Genomic DNA, 19,476 nt, shown 5'->3' on the forward strand with positions numbered 1-19,476 from the left:
CTTACACAATGCTGGTGCCACACTTTTCACAGGTGTGGTATTTGCTGACTCCTCCCACGGGTGCGCTTGGTTTCGGGACATTGGGAGATAACTTGCCCGGGAACTTCAATGCTGCCTCTGCAGTGGCACACACAGACACAAACACACCCGCACAAACAGTGTGAGGCGCTGAAGGGATTCAGTCACGTGTCGACTCCCATTGAAGCTTGTTTGCATCTTTCACCCTCCCTATCGCCGGTCATTTTCATGTCGTGAAAGAGTGAATGGATTTGCCTCCCACACGCATTCCGCAATCTGCTGTTCATCACGAAAATTGCACTCGGGAGAGTTTCGTCTTCTCGCAGCACAGATGACGTCCATATGGAAGTGCAAGCTGCACCGGGCATTGGGAACAGGATTTTTGCCAAACAAAAACAATCGCAGAATCTTGTTGCATTTGACAAAGGCAGCTGAAGCGCTTGCAGGCTGCGCTGCTGTAAACCACGCACGCCATCAGAGACGGTCGACGTTACTTGTTTATCGTAATTGCTTTCAGCCCGGCTCGCGAACATGCAGTCTAAATTAGCCACTACTTTTCACCACATTTGTGGTAACGATTACATGTGAGGTTTACATTTTAAACCCCCCCCCCCCCCCCCCCCCCACCGCATCTACAAATGAGCACATTTGTTTGTCAAGCTGTGCGATTCCAAACCTTTCTCGTCGGCCTCCAGGACTTCTTGCAGCATTTTGAAGGTGTTGGACTGACGAGGTGCTGTGCGGAATTCTTTATTCTCCTGGATCATTTTGTAAACCTCGGAGTCCTTGTCAAACTTCTGCATGACCGCTTCAGAGTTTGAACTGCTGTAAACAATCATAAAATAAAAAAATACAATTAATAGTCCCATCGAACGAGCGTAATACAGTGGTACGTCGGTTTTCAAAAGTCTGTTTTCACACAAATTGGTTTTCGAACGAAAATTTATATATTTTTTTGCTTTGGTTTTTGAACAAAAATTGGTAGTATTCGAACGCCCCGACCAGCTGACCCACAACGATCTGTTATTGTGCTTTCAAACGCACCCCCGAAAAAAAACGGAAAAGACTTGATGCGCGCAGCGCAACCAGTTGACCCACACACTCGGACGTAGCCCAGTAGTGACTTTTTTTCCTTCCAATTGTGCAATATTAAACCCCGATCATGGCTCCAAAGAAGGCAAGCGGAACTGCTGGTGCTGAAAAAAAGGAAAGTGGCGCGAAAAACTGTCGACTTAAAGAAGGATTTGACAGCCTAATACGAATCTGGTATGCGCGTTTGAGCTATCGAAGAAGTACGGCGTGGCGAAATCGACGATCAACACCCTTCTGAAACGCAAGGATGGCCTCGAAGCATGTGATGTTGCTAAAGGAGCAACGACATCTCTAATTTTGTTGAACTCCATCACCCTAACAAAGCAAAATGTTGCAGAGCACTGCCAAATTTCAATGACGTTGTTAATGAGCCACTTCAGGAAGGTGCTCAAAAGACGGCAGAAATAGTCTACATTAGATTCTTTCTTTGTTAAAGAGGGGCGATTCACCCCCACCGAAGACATTTGAAACCGTTCTTTTGCATTGCTTTTTTCTTTTGTTCCATTAACCCAACCTTTAGTTGAAAGTTAAATTTTTTGTACGTTACGTACTTTCCTCCTCATTATTGCTTGTTTAAAGTTATTCTCCACTTTTGTTAATTAAAAAAAGTTTTACAAGGCTGGGGGCCGAGTCGCTACAGATATGGCAATGCACTCCCAGCCTACTTCTAAAGCATACATTTTAAGCAAAAAATAAATATATTTCTTAAATGATTTATTTATATAAAGCATTTAAACTATACACCTATTCCTACTATGCAGTTTAATTTTAAAATTATATATATATATATATATATATATATATATATATATTTTTTTTTTAGGGTTGGAACGCATTATTTCATTTTCCATTCACTGTAATGGGAAAAAGCGCCTCTGTTTTTGAACATTTCACTTTTCAACCGGCCTTCCGGAACGGATTGTGGTCGAGAAAAAAAAAAAAAAAAAAAAACATGATTAGTAGAAAATGTACTTGGGTGAGAAGTTTCGCGCTTGGAATGCAGAGGAAGTGAATGAAGGGGGCAGCAGGTGGCTTTTGAACTCTGACCCTGATGACCCTTACACATCAAGTGTGAAGTGCACACCACAGGCTCGAGACGACGTTGTATTTAACACTGCTGAAACTCGCAAAAATGTGGCCAGGCTAACTAAGTGTGAGGCCTCCATGTATGCGATTATAAGTTTTTACAACACCTGTGTGTGTGTGGCGACTTGCAGCCAGTCTGTACACAGCAGGGGTGGGGGTTAGCGCTCACTGCTAGTACAACATGGCAGCTAATTAAGACAGAGCCAAGAGAACAGTAGCTCTGTTTACGAGCACATTCTTTGTTCCTGATGTGGTGGGAAAACATTTACTGGTTCTTGCACACTCGATGTGAAAGCACTCTCACCACCCACTAAAGAAACATCAGTTCAAATCTCAGGTACGCGTCGTCGCCAGGAACCGGGTCCACCGGTCGGGCCAGGCACGCGACGACGACGACGCGCACGCAACGGCTCTGCGGCAGAGTGAGGTGACAGCCGGAGACGGCAGAGTTTGCCCAAAGGGCTGTTACACACCAATACCTAACACAGCTGAGGAAACTTGCAAATATTCGGGATGTAGTGAACAGTCGAGTTCTTAAAAAAAATAAAAAAAAAAATAAAAAAAAAGAGCCACTGTTTTTTCTGATGCAACCTTAATTTGAAATAGGACTACAATGGAACTTTGCAGGAGTTCAGCAAGTATTCTCAGGTTGGCCCCCGCCCACCACTCACAGTTTCTGTTTTTTTTTGTGTGTTTGTCAGGTGGGAGGGGGCCGACCCGAAAAACACTTCATGGCAGTTTATCGCCACTTACCGTAATTTCCGGCCTACAACCCAGGACTTTTTTTCCACACACGTTCAACCCCGCGGTGATGCGGCCCTACCCTTAGCATGGCGATGGCGCACCTGGTTATAAGGCTTAGTACACAAAGACTTTAATGGAGGGGCCACCAATGTGGTGCCCGCAGGCGAATGGTAGCCCACGAGGACCATATAAGGCGCCTGCGAGGTATGTTCTAAAAATACCATAGGCCACAAATTGTTACTATTATTTGTGCTTTAAATTCTGAAATCTGACTTGCTTATGTGAATTAAAATTTTAAAATACCTGTAATGTAATTTAATACAATAAACTAAAACAAAAATATTTTATGTACGTGTAATGAACTGAGTCTGAAATTTGCTGCAAACGGGTCACGTAGCCCTTCATACGATCGGTGCTCACAAATTAGCCCTCAGCCTCAAAAAGGTTGCTGAGCCCTGGTTTAATGCTAGCGCCGTGCTAACGTTAAACTATGTACCAAGCCTTATAACCAGGTGCACTCTGTAGGCCGGGAATTACGGTAATTAATTATTTTTTTAATGACGCAATTATAACTGCTGTCAATTATCCAGAGATTTTTGCGATTTGCGGTGTAGCCCAGTTCCCATCCCCAGCAGATAGCGTGGGTCCACTGGACTGAAAAAGAAATTTGAAGCCCTGAGTCTACGAACTCGCTTAAGAGTTGCAACTAAAGGTGAGGATGAAAGAATTGAGCGAAACGAGAGGCAAACGGTGATGGGTTCATTCATGGAGACATTTGGCAGTGAGGTGAGGGATGGGCTGGATGGTGACTAAAATCAGTGTGGCATTCACTGCACGGTGCCTGTGGGCTCAGACAGTGTAACCCCCCCAACACCCCTGATGAGGAGTCTTCTAGAGAAAGAAAAAACCAGGAAAGCCAGAGTCTCGAAAGAATGATGGGCCAAGGTGAATCATTTCACCACAATGAGGTCTGAATGTGAAAGTTCCTACATCACAAAGTTTGTGTGTGTGTTGTTCTGACAAGATGAATGTGGCTGAAACAAGAGATGGCAAATAGACAAGACAAAAAAATTCAGTCAAAGCAAAAGTTCAGATGCTTTCCTCTGTTTCCCCGAACATGGCTCAAATTAAAAACAGACCGTGAAAGTCTAAGCTCCAAGTTCTCCACCCTCAGCAACTCTATTTCCTTTTTTTTCCCCACATTGGTCCTCATCCACTCCTGACATGCAATCTCGAAGAAAACACTGTGAGGAAACCAAATAGCAGCAGTCGGGCTCAGGGGTAAGAAGCAGGAGACTACAGAAATGTAGAAGTTTGGACAGAATTCCAGACATTGAAATGTGGTCAGCATTTTTTGTAGCATACAAAACGTTTGGGGACAACCTGAGATGTGCCTTTAAAGTGCAGATCTCTTATATATACATAATTGAGAAGACCAACATAAATGGAAAATTTGAAATGGTAACACTCACCTCCAAGACAGTGAGAGGGCAACTAAATTTAAAAAAAATAAATAAATAAAAAAAAAAAAGAAAAAAATTGTCCGGGTCACTTAACATGCGCACAAAAACACAGCAGCACACACAGCCAGATGCATAGCAGACACCTCCAATATCCAGAGCGGACAAGACTGAAAAACAAGAATTTAAGTGAAAGGTGTGTCCCTGGACTGCAACTCATTGGTCACGCTGTATAAAAGGGTGGGTGAAAAGGGTGTCATAGGGCTTGTGATTGGTTAGGGGAAAGGGAAGCAGAGTGGGGGGGCTTCAAACTGGAGGCCAATTAGGGGAAAAAGGGGGAGATCGGACTTTTGGAAACATTGGCTGTTAGGCACATGACGGCATTTGCTGACACATCAACTGCGGTTACCCAACGGGGCCGAAGTCCATCCTCCTGCAGCAAGAAGTTAAACAGGAAAAAAAATAAAATAAAAATAAAAAATTTCCCCATGACAGACGAAGGCTTTTTCCTCAAGCAGTCCTTCTGGCAGACAAAATATTTGGCTAAAATCAACAACGGTATGAGGGCAGCGCCCACACACTGGAATGAGTCAAATCACAGCGATGTCACTTTATCACACGAGTGAGCTAAACTATGCCATGTGGGCGGCACACACCCTCAGTGATGTCATTTGCAGGGACAGAGATTGCGTTTGCACACCTGTACATTGGACAATCAATGGAGACGTTGCTCTGATGACCAATTTGCAGTTTCAACACAGCCCTTTAAACCAAAAGAAGCAATCAAATGATACAAAAGGAATGTCTGCGTATCTGGTTTCATTCAACCCAGAGGAATTCCAGATATGGGAAGCATTTAAAAATCTACTGTGAGGCTGCAGTAATTCTGTTCTAAAGGGCTTCTGAGCTGTGGTTTGATATAAAAAAAAATAAAAAGTACTGTGTGTTCGACAGCAACCGTGGAACAAACGCAGACAGAATAAATCAGCTAAAGTGACATCGGCAACCGGAGAAAGAAGGCACCTTCTGAGCACTGCTGATGTGACCTTGAACAAGGCACACAATGCCTCGTTCTCTTTATCTGTCCTTAAGAAATGTTGATTGGATAGTTTTGGATGCCCCCACCCAAATTCCTGACCTCAAAGAAAACTGAAGGGTAAAGTTACAGGACGCATCATTAGCAAAGCAAAGCAAATTTATTTGTATAGCGGATTTCAAACACGAGGTAACTCAATTTGCTTTACATGATTAAAGGCATTTGAAAACAAAGATAAAATATTTAAAACGGCATAAAAACAATAAAATGACAAACTAAATATTAAAACTAAACTGTGCAAGTAATATGATGAAAAAGTGGATTTTATTCTAAAAAGCATGAGGAAAAAAAAAACGTTTTCAACCTGGATTTAAAAACATCGACACTTGGGCTGACCTCACCTCTGTTGGCAACTTATTCCATTTGTGTACAGCATAATAGCTAAATGCTGCTTCGCCATGTTTGCTTTGGACTCTGCGCTCCACTTTTTGACCTGAGTCAGTCGATCTCAGACCTCTGCTGGGTTTGTATTCCGTAAGCATTTCTCTCATGTTTTCAGAACCTAAAGCATTTAGTGATTTATAGACCAGTAGCAGAACTTTAAAATCTATTCTAAAGCTGACTGGAAGCCAGTGCAAGGACTTTCGGATTGGAGTTATATTGCTCTGACTCCTTTGTTTTGGTCAGAACACGAGCTGCAGCTGTTTAATACTCTTTTTGGGGAGTTCAGTCAGAAGACCATTACAGTAGTCAAGTCTACTTGAGATAAAAACATGGACGAGCTTTTCCTGGTCTCCTTGACACATACAAGACTACACTCTAGATATGTTCCTCAGATGGTAGATGTCAGTTTTTCTGATTGATTTGATATGATTGTTGAAAGTCAGGTCGGAATCAATGAGAACACCAAGGTATCGGACTTGGTCTTTGGTTTCTAAAGATAGAGAGTCTAGGTGTTTAACAACAGCAATTTTATTTTCTTTATTGCCAAAAACAATTGTCTCAGTTTTGTTGTGATTAAGTTGAAGAAAATTTTGGCTGACCTAATTGCGCCTCTCGCTAGCAAAATGAATACATATCTGTGAGCAACAGACTACAATTAACCATTGCATCCACCAGATTTGTGGTGTGTCGGGAGATATTTTCATGTACAATATGCACCTTGACAAGAAAAGTTGGGAAACACACACATAAGAAAAGTCGGGAAACACTGTAAAGTGGTATGTAGTCACACTGAAAAACAACTTATCGGGCTTTACCATAATGATCAATACATTACAAAGCGGCGGAACGGTGGGTTCAACTGGGAAAGCGTTGGCGCCACAGTTCTGAGGACCCAGGTTCGATCCCAGCCCCACCTGTGTGGAGTTTGCATGTTCTCCCCATGCCTCCGTGGTTTTCTCCCCCATCCCAAAAACAAGCAACATTAATTGGACACTCTAAATTGCCCCTAGGTGTGCTTGTGAGTGCAGCTGTTTGTCTCTATGTGCCCTGCGATTGGCTGGCAACCAGCACTCCCAGAGACCCTCATGAGAATAAGCGGCAAAGAAAATGGATGGATGGACATTCCAAAGCCCAAAACAGTGACAAAGTGCATGCAGGGAGCTTACCAGCGATGAGGAGACAGGGGCACGTCCTGATCAATGGCACTATGAGGCGAGTAACGTCCCGGTGGGGTCGGGGTTCTGCTGGACAAAGAACTATTTCTGTAGTCTGACGGAGAGAAGTCCTGTCAAAGGAGGGCAAAAAAAAACATCACTACATTAACAAAACACCAAAATGCCAGTCTTAGTCACCATCATTTGTGCTCTTTTGATAAGAGACACACCCTGCATTCCTTTGATGCAGAGTCAGAACATTCACAGCAACTTACATTTTTTTTTAATCTCGATTTATACTGTAAATTACAGTTGTGTTTCGGTCCCACAAACTACGTGGCAACAAACATTCGCCACCAACAAACTTTGACTTCGATGGGAGAGGCAGCTTATAGTTAAGTGGTTCGCAGATAAAGTGCAAGTCACACTTAGCCACAATGGATTTAAACAATATCCATTGTCATAAAATCAGGCATGCTGCTTTAAATCACATAGTTCAGGATGTTTTGGTTTTTTTTTTTTTTTTTCCATGTAATTTGGACAGAAGAGGGCGCTACATACCCAGTTGAGACAAAAGAACACATTTGCGCAAAGGTGCAAATTTTATGTTATTGTAGCTGTTCCAAGCAGAAAGCAAGCACGGGGCCAGTTACATCATGAGCAAAGGTTGACTGATTTAGCTATAATTATGTCATAAGAGTTCACAAGCCCGTTGCCGGTCTAACGCACCTGTACTGAATTTGCCCACCGGACTGACTGTGTTGCCCGCCACAAAAATGACTGACCTCATTTATGTAGAATCAGTCTGCTGCTGTAGTCACATGCAGACTAAATGCCATTTAGGCTCTTTTAAGGACATTTACACAACCTGAGGGAAGCATGACTCCCATTTTATTATATGCAAAGTTGCAGAATGCAAATTATAAAAAAAAAAAAAAAAAAAAAAAAAAGTGAAGCTTTGACAGAAATACTTATTTCCTTGTCAACCTTCGACAGCTGTTCTAAAAGAGTCAATACGAGGTGAAATGACCACCCTGCATTTCAAGACTGAAGTTCCATTTCCTGGCATGGCTTTGATACAGCAGCAGCGACGAGATGAAAATGTGGCCCGTGCATTGCAACCACCCACTTTCGAGCCAACTCCTCGCTCAACAATGTTTCCGTCTTATCGATCGAGCGCAATTTCCTCTCTGTTCTCTTTTTGTGAGGAGGGCAGATTAGTGGTGCGTGCCGTGAAGCAGTTCCCCAAAACGACTGCTGAGACATCTCTCTGGGATTCTTCCCAGGATAATCCCGCCAAAATAACTGCAGACTAATAAAGATCACGTATTCCATATGGTCAGAGTGCGACATGGGCGAAGCACCCAGGTCCTCCCCTGCTGTGTGCCCACCTCAGAGGCGTGCATACACCCGACATGCTTTTGGGATCCCTTGAGAAGCCACACCGTGGTGCAGATGAATCCTCACTAATTCAAACCAATCGCAGGTTATGTAACCGTCTGGCTGCTCAATATGAATCTTCGTCCTCTCCAACAGCAGCAGCCCCCCCACCCCCCGCTTTTTTTTTTTCCCCTGTGAATATCCCAACAGTCATCTATGAGACTTGGGAGGAATGCAGCCCAGTGGAGAAAAACAAAAAGGAGGAAGAAAAACAAACAATGGCCTCTGAAGGCTTTAATTGCAGTAAACACTACAGCTGGTAAATACTTTAGATGAGATTCTCACAAAACTGCTTGAAAAACATTGCTTGGTGCATCTTGCATCCATTATATAAATACTACATGAACTCAGACGCCAGTGTCCCCAATTATCATTACGAAGACTTGATGAAATGGTAAATGGTGGCCGCTTGGCGTGTGCGCCAGCCGTGCTTTCTTAGCTCCTACAACTGACAGCAAATTAACGCGGGGATTAATTAACAAAGGCCCATTTAGGACATAGGATTATCATCATCATCCATCCATTATCTGAGCTGCTTATCTTCAAAAAAGTCGCAGGGGCGCTGGAGCCCATCCCAGCTATCTTCGGGCAAGAAGCAGGGTACACCTTGAACTGGATGCCACCCAAGCGCATTAGTCGCTGTGCATTCAGTCCAAGTACATGATAAGCACAGGAGTACGAGATGGCACATTCTAGTACAAGAACAGACTTCCCAAAAGAGTGAATATAATTTTTGAAAGAATTGTTTGGCGATCCATTTGTTACAATGTGTATTACATGCTGTATTTAATTTTAACCTTTTCAGGGAGGGCCAATTGAGAGAAAGCTGTCTTTTTTCATATAGGGGATTAAATATAAATGCAAGCAAAGTATATACAGAAAAACAAAGAATGTACACGTTGCTTTTAAAGTATAAATGGTGCTGGACAAACAAAGGTTTGTTGACTGACAGTCCAAAACTGATACTTGTACCATGCAGTGGAGCATAATATTTTTGTTAAAGATTGCGATCAAAACCTTCAGTTTGTTCTAAAAGTTCTGTTACGTGTTTTTGTTAAGACATGTCATGACTTCATGTGGCCAAATACTTAAAGCAGGAAATGCTTTCCAGGGAGTTTCAACAGAATGTTTACATTTTATTAATTTTCTTTTTATGTGAAGACTATTTTTCGATTTGTTTGGAGTTCACAGCAATGTTAGCAAGTGTGCATTGGAATGTATAAAATTCAGACTAGATTTTGCAAAGTTGGTTCAACTGAGGGGGGAATGAAGTCAACAGAGATGAATTTCATTGTTTTCATAAACATTGACATGATTAATGTCCAAGGAAAACAACTGTGGTCTAAAGACAGTCTCCTGTGGCATTTCTTCACAACTATTCAAATAATTTGATCAGTATTATTTTTACCTAACCCCCGTATGTTTTGCGCACACTATTCAGCAGTCCTGGTATTTGCCATAAAATAATTATGTTTACATTCTATATAACATAACTTTCTTTCAAAAGGACAGCTACGTACATGTAAATATCTGGCAGCAGTGTTATACCCTTAGACTTGCCACATACTGTAATATTAGGTACACCTTTTAAACTACCAGAAAAATAAACAGTACTGTAACACATACAATTAAAACTTAAACTCTTGTATTTTTAAATACGGAATTCTGGGGACAATTAGGTGTTGCAAGTGCCCCAAATAAAGTTCCTCTTTCATGTAAACTCACTTGTCAGTGAGTTTGAGATTAAAAACGTGGCCTTGATGCAAGTCTTGTCACCAAGATGGATCGCAGACCATAATGTTTAGAAAAGTGCTTTTAATGAAACCTAATTCAGCAATGGCATTCAATTTAAATCGAGCATGATTAGTTTGTGTACAAAAGCCAAACAAGGCTCCGATTATTGGTCAGACCAAGAAACAAAAACAGGAAATGGCAAACTCGAGTTGAGCGCAGCTGTTTCAGATCAAGGCCAGCGGAGATGCCGGGGACAGTGCCAGTGGAGGGGCCTTCGGTCTGGCTCCAAGCATGCCACTCTGGCGGCATCATTACCACCCTACGGATTCAATTACAGGGCATGGGCCAGCGCTACACAGCGCAGATGCTCGCGTCGTTTTATTTTGGGACTGTCGGTATTGCCATTAGAAAGTGCAATATCTGTCAACTGTCTCCCCACATAATGACATACAGAATGAGGTGGAATACGGCAGACTTACTGGGCCAAATACCTAGCATTAGAACTACTAATAAAAGTGTGTACATACAGGCTTTACTATCAAGTGGTTTTCTTTGTTAGAGGTCTCGAACAAAAAGCCTGCGGCTGGAATCAACTCACTAGTCTTTCACTGTCACTGATGGAGCCAGCCTTGTAATTACAGTACGTCTCAGCGCTAGTGCATAGCTGGGCCCGCATTCTACCATGGAGAACGCAACCGTCAACATCACAAAGACCATCGGGTTATGTCACAAATGATTCCATGTCATTAAAATTTTTTCAAGTTTTTATAGCCTTGGATCAACTTCTTAATACGAGGTCTGCGGTCGCAGATGTCACAAATATGGCCACTCGGACTTCAAGTAGGGCAATCTCACTTTGCAAAAAAAAAACAAAAAAAAACCCCCTCCTGTTAATTATCAAAACAGTACAATATTTTCAATTGTGTGGGTTAGTTTAGTCTGAACTATGCTCTGCATAGGTTTCAAGAAAAATACGCAAATGATCCAGCTTCGTAAACTCTGGCTATGGTCGGTTTGTAAGAAACTGTTCTTTTAATATTTAACTATGCTCCCTGTCAAGCTTTACAAGTCAAACTTAAAATCATAGGAGTCCTCCATAACATACGGTCATATTTTTTTGGCTCAATCTTACATAATAGAGCATTCATTAACATGGAATAATGTGATACCAGTACTAATCCCCCCCGTTTTGATTTGCTGGCCACACACGATGAGGCTCCTCCTGATATAAACCATCTGTAGAAGATTACAGGCCAAATGAACAGCGGAGATTAACGGGATGATGAGCTACGCGTCACCAAGTTCACAGAATGCTACTCTGTATGTTAAAAAAAAAAAGAAAGAAAAAACTCATCATTCATAGTGCCTAAGCGTGAGAATTGCTTAGACCCTGATACAAAGCTTGCCAACCTACAATCGTGTTGGAGTTTTAATGTGCAGGACAGTACATTAAAACATCATTCAAGCATGCAAGCAGAAGAAGCGGTCGTCTATTTGTCTCCGATGTTTTGGAAAACGGTGCGAAGAATTTATTTCACGTTTAGGTGCCAGTCACTCCTAAGATTAGAATGGGTGGCATTATTGGTTATACTGTACATTAACACAGTTTTACATGTGCTCGGTAATAGAACTGTATGATTTAACAGGACACGTAAAACAATTCTAATCATAATTGGCCAAATAAGACTGAACACATGAGACTTGCTGTACATTTGGGGGGGGGCTTTCAAACAACAAGAACCAATGTGGTACCAGTCGGTCTGGTGTTGCAGAGAGGCAAAATGACTTGGGAGAACACAAAATATAGCTGTACAATACAAGGGTACAGCCAAAGACCTAATGTTTACAAGAATTTGAAGACTGGCATGCAAAAAATGAAATTAAGTCTCATTTAGTTGCAGTCACAAAAAAATGTGATAATTTCCCACAATTTCAACTGTGGCGCCATTAAAACAGAAAACAGACACTGGCAGCCTGGCACACACTTTGGGATGAATACACTGAAGTTACAGATCTAGTTCCCTTGACAACTTTTGGAATGTCGACACGGAGCTCAACCACCTTCATGAACAGCAACGACTTGTAAAGGCTCATCTCGCCAAGCCAACACCCACAAATAAAACTTGCGGGGCCGTGCTCCCCTGTGAATGTGTCAGGGTCTGCGCAGCAAAGTGAAAATCAAATGTGCCCCAGTTTGCGTTGCCGCTCTCAAAAAAAAGAAAAAGAAGCAGGCTGACCCATCGGCGAGGATGAGGAGAGGCATGATGCCTGCAGAGGCCACAATGGCTCCAAGTCCATGTGAAAAGGGCCTACACAGACCAGTCATAGGGCTCACTGTACACCAAGGAAGAAAACCTCCCTTCAGCGTGGACGCTGCCAAACTGCGGCACAACTCCTGACGCTGGCTTGGCCTATGCAGGACTGCCAAATCAGCAGCCTCGCTCAGAAACGAAAATGGTCCGTGATTTTCTTTATTCCCCAAACACAAGCGTACTTTATCACTAGGTTTGTGACAGTGTAGCATTATCAAGGTTCATAACATTAAGTAAAGGAACACGAAGTGCAATTGCCACATCAAATGCTTCCTGGAAAAACATGCACTTTTATAACATTGGATTACATAACTCGCATCAGGCTCTCAGAGTTCATAAAAAAAAAAAATGTATATACACACACACACACACACACACACACACACACACACCACACACACACACACACACACCACACACACCTCACTGACTAAGAAACAGTAAGGGCATGTAAATTCAGGAAAATGAATTGTATAAATGTGCATGTTAGGACAGGTGAGTCTTAAAGTTTCTCAGGCGCAAAGAGCACTTCACTTCAGCAACATCTTGACTCTACCAATTGCTGCGATGTCTTAAGAGTACAATTTGGGAAGGTCGGCGGGCTCCTCGTTTTCCACAACGTGACACAAGCAAGTCGCTCTTCAAGCTCTCGCCACACAAGGAAAAGCCTTGTAATTCATAAGCAAAACGAGCACCAGCCAGACACCGCCTGGGACTGTCACAGCCTCTATTGTACACAACATTTTCTCAGGATACCCAACACGCTGGAAAACGGGAGGGATCCAGTTGCGCACATCCCACTCTGCTCACTGAGGGATCCAAAAGGAAGTGTGGAAAGGCCTTTTAAGCACTTTTCATACAGGCTGATCACCTGATATCGCAGCGCTGTTCCCCTCGCAGTCGGGACCTTGTCATTGAGCCTCCTCCTGCTCACGTACACTGAGCTGCAGTGTTCCTGCCAGCCCAAGCAGCATAATGTACGCGGCAGCCAAGGCTCTTCCTGGCCGGTTCCCCACGGGGCGCTCCCAAAGAATTCAACTCGCTAATCACAGCACTGCAGTGGGACCGACGCTAATCATTTTAAAACCTCAGTCAACAACCTTCACGGAGAAGGGTCAGCCAAATCCCATAACTCATGCACCAGGCAAAATTGTATGATACTGAAGCTGTCAAGCGCAGAAGGGAGTCAGAAATTACATTTTATATCAGTTTACAGAATGTAAAAATTGCGGCGCAAAAAGACTCCACTGCAAAAGGCTAAAATCTCAAATTGCAGTTCAGTTACAAACAGGTTTCCATCAATTTTAGCACACTGACAAAGTCACAATTTTTTTTATGACTAAAAAATAGGAACAATAGATGCCAATGATTTATTCCTTGTTGAACCCTTGGGGTAACAATTTCAAAAGAGGGTGTGAATGCCATGGGTTCTCCAGGGATAAAAAATGCATTGGAAGTTTAAAATGAAAATACACAACTAATTCATCAAGCCATCCATTTTACGAGCCATTTAATCATATGTCAAATACAGTTTAGTTTTTGCAAAGTTTGAAAAGTAAAAAAAAACCCCAAAAAACAGTACTTTAAACAACTATGCCTCTGATCAAATCACCACACCACCGAATTTTCTAGTGATATCATCTCCTCAAACGAAGCATTAAATGACCATTAACAATGACTTAAAAAGCCTCCAGCCATTTATATCATCTTGTTAAAATTCCTGGCAGCGAGACCTCATTCTCTTCCGCTAGCCTTCACTCTGGGCAACTCTGTCATGTCCCTTTCAATCCCCCGCCTCGGGCATCCAAGTGGATATCACTTATCTCACTTGTCAGCCTTGAACAGATTCAAGGAGCGTTACGGAAATCTTGTAAAGTCTTCTTGCCCTAAAACCGCTTGAATTGACAAGTCTCATGACTTTGCAGTCCTACCACATGTGATGATATCAGGAACGATCTCTTGTCGCATTTCTGTTGTGTCTGCAGGAGCTAAATATGCAGTTAACTTTATGACTGGACACTGCTGGAAGTGGCAGAATTGTCTTTCACACCAACCGTCTAAGCTGCCATTTTCACAGCTCTCCGTCAAGGTTCTACGGTACGGATGTGGGATTGAAGTCAAACTGGGAATTTGACAGCTTCTGGCACCTCTAACCAAGTCCATTGTGTGACGTTTACCACCGGAAAGTTACCGCGCACGGTCCGACGTGTGAAAAGCAATTGTCACTGTCATGATGCACCTATTTCGTAATTGGGGCAAGCCCAACAGCTGTCGTAATGCACACATTACGAGTTCTCGCTGAAAGGCGCAGCCAAATGGATTTGAAAATCCCGGTCCTGCGGTACTCTTGAGTATCTGATGTGCCGACAGAGTGTGAAAGCGGCTCGTGGATCAGGATCCCATTTCATTTGCCAACAAAACAGACATTTTTTGAGAAGCCTCTGGGGTGTGGGAAGGGGAGAACACGCACATTTTTAGGTTAAAACTTCAGCATATTTGTCTAACTATCAAGTGTCCACACAAGTTCTAAAAAAGTCTGGAATGCCTTGCGCCATTACAAGGGGTCTTGTATGTTTTTCCTGCTAGGACATCTCACATGTTCAGTCTTTAGTGAGGCCGAGAATGAACACATAGCTGAAATAGCTCCCAATGAACTTTCCCACAACATGTTCTGTGGCTCACTGACAGCTCTGCAGATGCCTAATTCACCCCCCTTTTTGAGTTTGTTGCTGGAACTCTAAATAAGCGCAACGTTGTTTGGTGGCAGTCGCATGATAACCCCAAGCGTCCCCTTAACATATTTGACGGCTTAAGAAGATTAATAGGGTTTCCTTGCATACGGCCCAAAGTTGGGGCCATTATTTTGATGATAAATCTCCTAGAAATGCTGTCTGGCTTCAATGTGAAAAATTTCATAAGACGCGTTTCTTATTTATACACTCCCTGCTGGAAAAATGTTGTTGTGTTGTTGCAGTAAAGTACTCCTAAGACAAAATGACACTTTGAAGGGCATCACACACACAATGTGCTACAATTCAAGTAAAACCTCTTTAATTTCTGGATCGGGTATCCAGTAAAAAAATAAAAATTCCATCTCAGAATGTTAGAAGAGAAACAAAACCCTGAGACGTACACAGACTTTATGACCGCAACAACAATACAGTGGTATGCAGCCAAACTTGAAGCACACTATCAGGACAACTTTTTACTGATCTTCTCCTTCGGGCTTGTTCCGTTAGACGTCGTTACAGCGCCCCTTCACCCTTCTACCAATCTACTCACTCTTACCCCTCTGGACATGTCCAAACCATCAAAGTCTGCCCTCTTGAACTTTGTCTGCAAAACATCAAACCTTGGCAGTCTGATTTTGTCAAATCTGCTCACTCCTACCACGAACCTGAACATCTTAATTTGTGCTACCTCCAGGTCTGCTTCCTGTCATCTCTTCAGTCTGTAATCTGTACACCATAGCTAACCTCACGACTGACTTAAAAGTTCCCTTTCAACGTAGCAGCGAAAGAAGACTGTCACATAACCGCACCCAACACCATCCTCCACCTGTTCCAATCTGCTTAGATCCATTTCCTTCACTTCTATTCCATCCTCACAACTGATAGCACATCTTAAAAGGGTAAGACTGACTTTAGGATCACTGAAAACAAGCGTTCCATTCATCCAGCCATTTTCTCCCACTTATTTTGTTCAGGGTCAGGGGGTGCACTGGAGCCTATCCCAGCTGACTTTGGGCAAGGCGGGGTACATCCTGAATTGGTGGCGAGTCAATCACAGGGCACATACAAACACACGTGCTTTGTCTGGAATGTGTGAAGAAGCCGGCATACCAAGCGAAAACTCACGCCGGCACAGAGAACCACACAAAGATTCAAAAGCAGAAGCTTTTGACTGAGACTGATGCATGAATCACGTTGAACACAAAAAACAAAAAGTGTTTCCAAAAACTAACCTGTGAAAGTGGCCGGGACAGTCTATGACTCTTCTCCTCTGGTGACCAGGAGCGCAGATGGACACTATAAACATAAGGAAAGCAAGTAGTAGGTGATGCTTTTATTTATGGGGCAGGAAATATGGACAGTATTATGTTAGGACCTTTATGGTGTAAAGTGGTACCTCTACTGATGAAAGTCTCTAGTCATGAAAAATTCAGGTTATGAAACGCCTTCTCGGAAAAATATGATCTAGTTATGAAGGAAAATTCAGGATACGAAAGAAAAAAAAAAATAGGCCCTGGATTCGCAGCTCTCAAATTCCACCAAATGCAAACATCTTGTATCTTGTTTTGTGTGTTGCGATAGAGCTGCTCTCCCATTGGCTATCACCGTAGCAGCTTCCTGGCATCCCATTGGCTAGGAGGGATGTAAATCTTTAATCAATGGTGCTTTTCATTTCCTTTGGACACTCGTCACTGAAGGCTTTCACAAGCTAGCACACATTGGGAGGGGGGGGGACAACTTTTCCATGAGTTTTTTTATTTTTTGCAAGTTCATTCATCTTTCTTCACCATGGGCCCCAAGAATCATTTGAGAAATTAGGTTGTGGGCGTGTTTTCTCTCGCCTGTCAAATGTTTGCCTCCTCCTCCATTCCAAACAATGCCTTTTGCTTGTCACTCACCCTTCTCTTCGCATAGTCACCCAATGCCAAAGGTAAATGGACAAAATTTGCATTATTCTTTACATTATGTACTTTGAATGCTTATTTTTGGTGGTGGCGATAACGGATTAGGCTATTTACATGTAAAAAGCACTGCTACGTATGAAAAAAAAAAAGTCACGTTACAAATATATATATATATATATATACACACACACACACACACACACACACACACACACGTTTTACTATGGAATTCAATTTGACAAATGAATGTGAAAGACTTAATAATGCAATGTTTCTAGAATACACATTTGTCTTAAGGGTATTAAAATCTCCAGTCCAGTAATAAGGTAATCGGTGTCACAGTATAATGCCAAACATTTTTTTCCATGAATGAATACATACACAAAGCCACTTTAAATATCGTAGAAAATAGTTTAAATATGATTATCATGAATGCACAAAGAGACGAAGGGCAAAACAACTCATTGAGGCCAAATATTTGACCCGTGGCCTCTAAAGTTGTCGCAGAAAGACAACAAACTGCCAGCATACAACAACTGTGGTGAATGTTCCACATTCTGCTTTTGTTAAAGTGAATGCAAATGGTGGAATGTGATATCCTATGCATATTCTTTGTTACTACAGTAAAAGCTTGCGGCTCCACTTTGTTATTGTCATACCTATTGACACTGGATGCTGCAGCGTCAAGAGTGCACTTTGTCCAATTTTAATCCTATTCAACATGTTCAACAGAATACATTTCACAAAGACTATCCTTTGAAGGAAATTTAAAGAGATTAAAGAGTGACTGCTTTCAGACAAAAAAAAAATTAAGATTGCTTCCAATTCTGAGAAACGATCATTTGGTTTCATTAAAACTCCAGCACACATTTATTTGTGTGGGTGGACAACCTTCTGTGTCAAGAAACTCAATGCTTTCATGCTCCAAAATGTCATTCAACAGTAGTATAGAATACTGGTGAAGTACTAAAACAAAGTAGTACACGGATGCCATGGTAAAATGGATTTGTTCTGTGAGAAAGAATAACGCAATTGAGCTTTTTCCTCCGTATTGCAACAGTTAAATGTTCTATGCATTTCAAGTTTCTGTGATTAAAACTGTACTACGGTGTTGCATGTTGAATTTGATATGATAAACTAATTGTACAACTGATTTTTTTTTTTTTTTAAAAGCCTTCCAATTTGCATAATGAATCAGTCATTCATTCATTCTTCCTGGCATTCGACATTCTAGAACTATGTTGTCAGGCCTGATTTTTTGCACAATGTCCTTTTACCATTTATGACGGCTGAATAAACCTGCTTTCTAGACACAACCTTCGTAGTGTTTGAAAAACTTTTCCACTGACCAATTGAAGCGTTTTCAGTCTCTCCGCAAATATATACAGTACATAGTATTCTCCATCCAGAGGTTTTTTTGCTTTTTAAACAAAACCATACATCATGGGATCTTGAAAACAGCATTACATTTCAAGGATCGGTGTAAACATTCACATTTGCCGTTACCTCTTGTTCATGTTGGGTGTCAACCTCTCCTTCTTGCCATCAGGACTGCTAGGAGGTTGTGGTGAATACGGCACAGGGGACAGTGATGCGGGGCTGGATATGCTGTACTCTCTGTAGTTCTGGTTCTCATCTCGACTTACTATTACTGCTTCCTACAAATCAAACCATTGCAGGAAAGTATTTCAGAATTTGATTGATTTTTTTGTAATTTCCTTATCATTGCATTTGGATTTCACAGTGACTACGCAACCACATTCAATCCCCCCCCCCCAAATGTGCCCGTTATGATCAAAAATAAATGACAAGAAACATTAGCTCAACAGGGGACAGAACATACATCTGTGCAAGCATGAGCATTTCACGGAAACGATTGTTCCGTTACCGTATCGTTACCCAGCCTGAGAAAACACTGAACCGAAAGTCCGTTTCCCAGATCTCTGGGCTTACTTTTAATAAAATTCGCCCATGTGTGGAATGTAAAACAAGTTCTCAACGAAATATAGCAATCTGTACAAAACTAACCTACATGAACCCCTTTATTTTTAATGAATAAAACGCCCAGCTTTGTCAGTGTGGTTTACAAACAGCACCGGTTCCAGCTTCTGTGCTACGCATGCGCAAGGTCGAGTTATTCATATCCGGGTCACTCAAACACTAGTCAAACATGTCGCTTGCTAAGCGTAAAAGACAAAATGCTCATGCCTGCTAAGGCTTTATTTTGAAGTACATGTAAAAACGAGTTCCCATGAGCATTATCAATGGGAACCGAAAAATCGTTTCCCACGACAAAAATCAACGAAAACGAAAGATCCGT

At 42.1% G+C, this 19,476-nt stretch overlaps 1 protein-coding gene across 3 annotated transcripts in view; it reads right to left on the minus strand.

Annotated features, from left to right (window-relative positions):
• Positions 1–19,476, minus strand: part of pdlim2 (PDZ and LIM domain 2 (mystique)) — a 37,532-nt gene that overhangs the window by 2,465 nt on the left and 15,591 nt on the right. For 2 of the 3 annotated variants that reach the window (XM_061818533.1, XM_061818532.1), the window contains 5 exons: positions 18,663–18,814; positions 16,485–16,548; positions 7,047–7,165; positions 695–843; positions 6–117 (listed from right to left, as the gene is read on the minus strand). In XM_061818533.1, coding sequence (XP_061674517.1) covers positions 6–117; positions 695–843; positions 7,047–7,165; positions 16,485–16,548; positions 18,663–18,814 — 596 coding nt within the window. The remainder of the gene's footprint in view (positions 1–5; positions 118–694; positions 844–7,046; positions 7,166–16,484; positions 16,549–18,662; positions 18,815–19,476) is intronic. The other variant, XM_061818534.1, reaches the window with a different exon arrangement.

The sequence above is a fragment of the Syngnathoides biaculeatus genome, chromosome 4, assembly GCF_019802595.1.
Source record: "Syngnathoides biaculeatus isolate LvHL_M chromosome 4, ASM1980259v1, whole genome shotgun sequence".
In the NCBI taxonomy this organism is placed as follows: domain Eukaryota; kingdom Metazoa; phylum Chordata; class Actinopteri; order Syngnathiformes; family Syngnathidae; genus Syngnathoides; species Syngnathoides biaculeatus.